At 37.1% G+C, this 6,122-nt stretch overlaps 1 protein-coding gene across 2 annotated transcripts; it reads left to right on the top strand.

Moving 5' to 3' along the window:
• The first annotated feature begins 3,048 nt into the window (after nt 1-3,048).
• On the top strand, nt 3,049-5,823 carry LOC103713843 (two-component response regulator ORR9-like). 2 transcript variants are annotated; one of them, XM_008800884.4, is made up of 5 exons: nt 3,053-3,546; nt 3,662-3,753; nt 3,853-3,930; nt 4,095-4,165; nt 5,291-5,585. In XM_008800884.4, exons 1-5 carry the CDS (start codon nt 3,057-3,059, stop codon nt 5,583-5,585), a joined length of 1,026 nt encoding a protein of 341 aa, XP_008799106.2. In that variant the 5' UTR covers nt 3,053-3,056. The 2 variants fall into 2 exon arrangements, with proteins under 2 accessions (XP_008799105.2, XP_008799106.2); XM_008800883.4 differs by having other exon boundaries at nt 3,049-3,546; nt 3,662-3,930; nt 5,291-5,823.
• The last annotated feature ends 299 nt before the right edge of the window (nt 5,824-6,122 follow it).

Genomic DNA, 6,122 nt, shown 5'->3' on the forward strand with positions numbered 1-6,122 from the left:
TTAAAAAAATATTTAAATTTTTTATTATTAACAGACCAAAGATATATGAATGAATAGAAGGTTTGAGATTCAGTACATCGGCGAAAAATTATGAAAGACAACCACTGAGGCGGTAGCACGGTGGGAACGATGCTTTGATTTCATCGGAGTGGCCCAGGTTTGAAACGCGCGGGCGCCGATTAAACGTTGGGACGAATGCCTCCCGCTTGATATTTTCGGTGAAGTCGCTATCTAGTTTGTTGTTACTTAGGTAGTGCTGGTGTGACATACTCATAGGGGATAGGGCTGCCATGCTGGTGGAGCTCTGCCACGGGTAGTAAAAAATGTTCTACCCATATCGAACACTCTTCCGTAGGAAGGGGGCCTAGTGGGGATCACCTACACATTCAAACCCCCCCCCCCCCCCCCCCCCCCCTTCTTTCTAAGGAAAAAAAAAAAAGGAAAAAAAAAAGAAGAAGAAGAAAGGTTTATGGAACAAAGAATTGTTAAAGATTGGCTGGCAGATTACTTCCTTCAAATCAAAGTCTAATCTATACGCAGAGTTGTCATTTAGAGATAAGAGATACTTAAAAATATAACTTTCAACGTCATTTTAAAATAATTAGTCCTAGAGAGAAGGCAATTGAGTGCTATGAAGATCTGAAAAAAATCAAGGAAGATTTGAGATAGCTGGCATGTACTGCATGAACGCAGGTTGCTTCCTTTGATATCAAGGTCTCTTGACTACACCCCCCGGATGGACCTCGAAGAGATGCGGTACAGAAGAGGACTCGTACGGCGTTGGCACATAAAATAATTCAAAATAGCTTAAAAATAATTTAATGATTCCATCCTTAGTCATTAGCCTTAGAGGATGCTAATGGCCAAATATCACCAACTCCCAAGTTCAGAAGCATCTCTTATCATCATGCCATAGGCCGGCAAAAGTAGATTGGATAATATTTATTTATATTTATTTTTATATCTAAATCTATTCAAATATTAATAAAAAATTGAGTATTCGATTAATATTTATATCTATATTAATATCTATCAAAAAAAAATGACATACCCTATATTAACACTTATGAACTTTTAGAATAAATAAATAACTATATTAACATGATATTAATTTGATTCTATGATCATAAAGTTTAATTATTCAAGTTACATCCATATTTATATCTATATTTTTGGTACTTGATTTGCATCAATATCTGTTTAAAATAAATATGAATATAAATATTTGCATCCGATTAACATCCATATTTGCATCGGCATTCATCAAATAAAATAAATATGGATATAAATATGCTAATATTCGATTCATATTCGGTTCGATTCAGCTCTACCTCTCGTTCCTATAGTTAATTATTGACTAGTTTAGAGATCTAATGAGGTGTACTAATGCTCCTTCCATTCATCATACATTGTGTCCCTTGGATCACACAAATATTTAATCCATTATTAATATGGTGTGGAAGATTTGGAGGGTGGTGCTTAGGATTTGGTGTGGAATTATATATTGGCCCCATCACAGTCCAAGAGAAATAATAGAAATGGAAGAAGAGAGAGAAAGAGAGGGAGGCAAATCTGGGGGGTATTCACATGGAAATGCCTCCGGGGTGGGCGTGGAGAAGATACGTTAAAGACCACATGTTTTCATTTGTACCTTTCCAAAAAAAAAAAAAAAAAGACCGCATAATTTCTCACAAATGGAAAAGGGTAGGGACGGGGGACAAGGGTGACATCAGCGGATCTTGGGCGGGGATTGGGCGGGCCGCCACCACCAACACCATCTTGCTTTCAGCTCAACCCATCAAAATACGTAATGAGATCCCCTCCGGAGGACCCCACCTCCCCTGTTCCCAGGGTTTTTGAATACCTCGTTACGATGGCTCTTAATATTTTTAAAATTATATTTTAATAAAAAAATTAATTAAGTTTCTATATAAGATATTAAGCATCAACGAGTTTGGTGCATAAGATTAATTTCTCCATGTGTGAGAGTAAATCTGCATAGACCCAATCCATCTTAAATGTTACAGCAGCTGAAGCTTCGTGCACCAAAATGAAAGCCATCAGCTTTAATTTTTTAAAAAAATATAGAAACTATTTATAAAAAATTTGTAAGAAAAAATAATATTTTTTTATAAAAAATAGTAGCTTTAAGTAAACCTGTTAAACTATTCAACCAGTTGAACAATCATATGAGTGATTTGAAGAATCTATATATCTTCAATATATAACTATGTAAGCTCTGTATCGTAGTGTGGGTCGGCCTTTTTATAAAAAGATAAATTAACGTCTCTCAATGTGCGGCACCAATGTTGCAAGATTATTTTCAAGTTTAAGATAAGAATCAAGCAGCTTCTCTGAACACAAATGCTCCTTGTAAAATAAATAATAAATATTTTTTTTTTCAAGTTGAGAACAATAATTATCTTCATCGAGCAAATAATGATTTTAGTTTTTAGTTAGTTACTGGGGCTAATAATACTAGATCAAATAATATTATTTCATCGCAAATTTGATTGCAAAAATATAATATTTGTTATTATGATGGTGATAAACAATGATATTTGATAGAATCCACTGCCTAGGAATAATTTAAAATTAGTATTATTGTTATAATGAGAATCGCAGCTGCTTTTTTTTTTTTGGCTTTTTCCTTACTCAGCTTCCCAGTTGTTCAATTCGGTTGCATGACACGAACAAATAATAATGTTAGCATTTGATCGTGTATATGATTATGAAATGTTTGCTCAAAAGGATATGTTCGTAAGATGAAGAAGTGTCTTTTAAGTGATACAACAACTGAAATATAAGAATATAAATTCATCACATGAAGAACAAATTAAATAACAAGCATTACCATGAGATAATGGTGGTGCTAATTTGAATGATAATTAATAATAAAGCGAGCCTAAGAAAACACTACGTCAATGGCCGCTACAACGGTCATTAACGTTAAACTGAGGCTTGTGGAGGAAGTGGGGAGGTATTCCAATCTAATCTGTAACTGGGTCCACAGGGCAGCTTAAGGCCAGTCCCTGTAATAAAACAACGCGACCACAATGGGGGGGGGAAAGGAGAGAATAGAAAAGGGGAGGAGGAGGGTGCGAGGATTGCTTGCTCTCCAATTCAAAAATGGGGTGAATTCTTGGGAAGATTTGGACGAAAATCTGGTCGGATCTTGCTTTCCATGCGGTGGCATTTTGGTGGGCTGGCTTATATCTCCTCTCTCATTTCCTTCCTCCCCTCCCCCCCCACAGAGAATCCAATCATCAGAAAGTAAAAGAGAACCAAACCAACACCAACCCAACCCATCCCAACCTCCACCTCCTCTCCTTCTACCCTTTCTCCATCTCCCAAGCTCCTATGATCATTCCTTTATTGCTGCTGTGGTGGTGGAAGGAAATCAACAACAACAACAACAACAACAAGAAGTAGAAGAAGAAGGTATGACAGTGGAGGCAGAAGCACCGTTCCATGTTCTGGCTGTGGATGACAGCCTCATTGACAGGAAGCTCATTGAGAGGCTCCTCAAGACATCCTCCTACCAAGGTACTCCCATTGGTGGTGGTGCAACAAAAATGAAAGGAAAAAGAAAGAAAGAAAGAAAAGAAATCGTTCCATCTTTTATTTTCTTAGTAATTTTCCCATGTTTTTGGTGTCTCAGTTACCACAGTGGAGTCTGGGAGCAAGGCTCTGGAATTGTTGGGATTCAGGGAGGACCAGTCCAGCACACCTTCTGTCTCGCCAAACCAGCATGTATTTTATCTCATCCTAATTTGCTGCATGGTGTTGTTTTTCTTTTGTTTTGAAATAGTAATTTGGATGATTGATATTTTTGATGGGTTTTTATTTCAGGAGATTGAGGTGAATTTGGTTATCACAGATTACTGTATGCCAGGAATGACAGGGTATGATCTGCTGAAGAAGATTAAGGTAAGTTTGATTGCTGCTTTTATTTTTTAACATTCTTGGTTGCTGGCTGCTTTTTTGTTTTCATTGTTGTTGGTTTTATTGGCATTATTTTGGCTGATGGTTGGTTGCTTTCTTTTATTTTGTTTCAAGAGATTTATTATGTTGTGGTTTTATTGTTGACCCAGGGGTCCTCTTCTCTTAAAGATATCCCAGTTGTGATCATGTCATCTGAGAATGTGCCTTCCAGGATCAGCAGGTGAGGCCAATAATCTAGAAACAAAAACAGACTCTGTTTTTTTTTCCCAAAAAAAGATGATTTCATAGAGATTTGTTTTCAATATAATGCAATTCTTTTGCAGATATATAAATGATTTTTTTTTGTTGTAATGATGATACAATTTACAGATAAAAAAAAGAATCAGATGAGATTAAAAGAAATATAGATTGTTGTATGATTCTTTTCTCCAGTTTTTTTTGATGTTCCATTTTTTTGGTTTGGAGCTTTGTAGAGATGGATCTTGCACCAACTTGGGGGTCTATTATCATAAATATGGTGTGATAGGACCATATGAAATTCTCAAAAAGTTGATAGAAGTTAATGCTTGATGTGTACTGCAAGAAATACATGAAATTTTTCTGTCTTTTATATCTGCAGTAAAATTTTAACTGATCTCCAACTTTCAAAAGATCTTTGATATGTTCCATTAACAAGAAAAAAGTTGAGAAGAGAGGTGAAAAAAGCTAGATGGTTTTGGTGCAAATTTAGCTGGGATAGGAGGCTAAGGAGATGAATGAAATATGGGGGGATGGATTTCTGTCCAAAGGGGTCCCTTTTTTTGGGTGTCAATGGATGAAGGAATTATATTTCTGACCTGATAGGACCACTTGGTGCAAAATTCCCCAAGCTTCAAGCTATTCTCTACTTTATTTATGGGTACCACAACAAATGGATGGGATCCTCTATTTATTTTTAATTTCAGCTCATTTCATTCTCTGAAAGGAAACAGAAGGAAAGCAAATAATGGTTCTCAGTTAAAATCAAACCTATCCTGCTTCACTGCTGCCAATTAATACAGTAGACAGTATAGTAGATTTATCCAAAATGCCTCGAAGTTCTGTTTTCATAAAGTTGTTCTGGGGGTGAAAAGTTGCCTTGGGTTCCAACTTTTCTCTAGTCAAATCTGGGAAAGAATCATTGGAAAAAGCAGCACCTTCTGCCAAAGTAGTCAAACATCCCAAAATCTTTTCCTTGTTCTTGTTGGATTTTGTTTGATGTGCTGACCCGATGTGATCACAGAAGAGGGGTAGAAAGCCCCCGCATGAGATGAGATTTCTCTTGTTCCTCCTAAGATGGGATTGCCTTGATGTGTACTGATAACAGGTGCTTGGAAGGAGGAGCGGAGGAGTTCTTTCTCAAGCCAGTACAACTCTCAGACTTGAAAAGGCTTAGACCCCATATACTGAAAGGGAAATCCAATTGCAAAGGGCAAAAACAGCAGCAGCCGCAGCCGGAGAACAACAACAATAATGGGAGCAGCAGCAGCAGCAGCAGCAGCAGTAATAATTGCAGCAACAACCAAAGCAACAAAAGAAAGGCCATGGATGCCATGGACGAGGGGCTTTCACCTGGGAGGACAAGACCAAGATTCTCCAGTGACAGTCTGACAGTTGTGTGATCTTATGAAATCTAATTGTTGCTTCACCTAGAATGATAACTCTCCAAAGTTCTCAATTTTTTGTTTCTTTCATCATGTGGCCCTTTCTTTCTTCTTTTTTTTTTGGATTGGGAAGTCTTTAATCATAACACCTATTCCTCTCCAATTTTGCTGTGGTTAGAAGTGTATCCAAATGTAAATAATGGAGAAGGCAAGATGGATGGATGGTTGTGCATGGTTAGGCTGGAATTTTTGAGCTGTTAGGTGCTTCAGTTCTTCTGTTTTGTATAGCTATTTTGATACTTCTCATTAGAAACTATACTCAGTTCTTTCTAGAAGAAAGAAGGGTATCTTGGATCCCTGGCCCAAAATTTTCGCACACTTACCAATTTTCTCACTCTAATTCTTGTGTCAAAGGCTTTTGAGAATGCTCAACGCTCTTGTCCACAGCCTCTCTTTTCCTGGAACCAACACACAGGTGTCAAAAGGTAACTAGTTTTCAGCTAGTTTTAACCTTTTCATCTTTGGAACACAGGAGTAAAGTTGAGAGGAAAAGCA

The sequence above is a fragment of the Phoenix dactylifera genome, unplaced genomic scaffold, assembly GCF_009389715.1.
Source record: "Phoenix dactylifera cultivar Barhee BC4 unplaced genomic scaffold, palm_55x_up_171113_PBpolish2nd_filt_p 000026F, whole genome shotgun sequence".
NCBI lineage: Eukaryota > Viridiplantae > Streptophyta > Magnoliopsida > Arecales > Arecaceae > Phoenix > Phoenix dactylifera.

What these genes read in the sequence shown, in the direction of transcription:
- LOC103713843 (XM_008800883.4), top strand. Translation starts at nt 3,057, where the DNA reads ATGGGGGGGGGAAAGGAGAGAATAGAAAAGGGGAGGAGGAGGGTGCGA. An exon ending in CAAGACATCCTCCTACCAAG is followed by an intron (nt 3,547 to 3,661) that starts GTACTCCCATTG and finishes TTGGTGTCTCAG; the next exon opens with TTACCACAGTGGAGTCTGGG. An exon ending in ATCTGCTGAAGAAGATTAAG is followed by an intron (nt 3,931 to 4,094) that starts GTAAGTTTGATT and finishes TTGTTGACCCAG; the next exon opens with GGGTCCTCTTCTCTTAAAGA.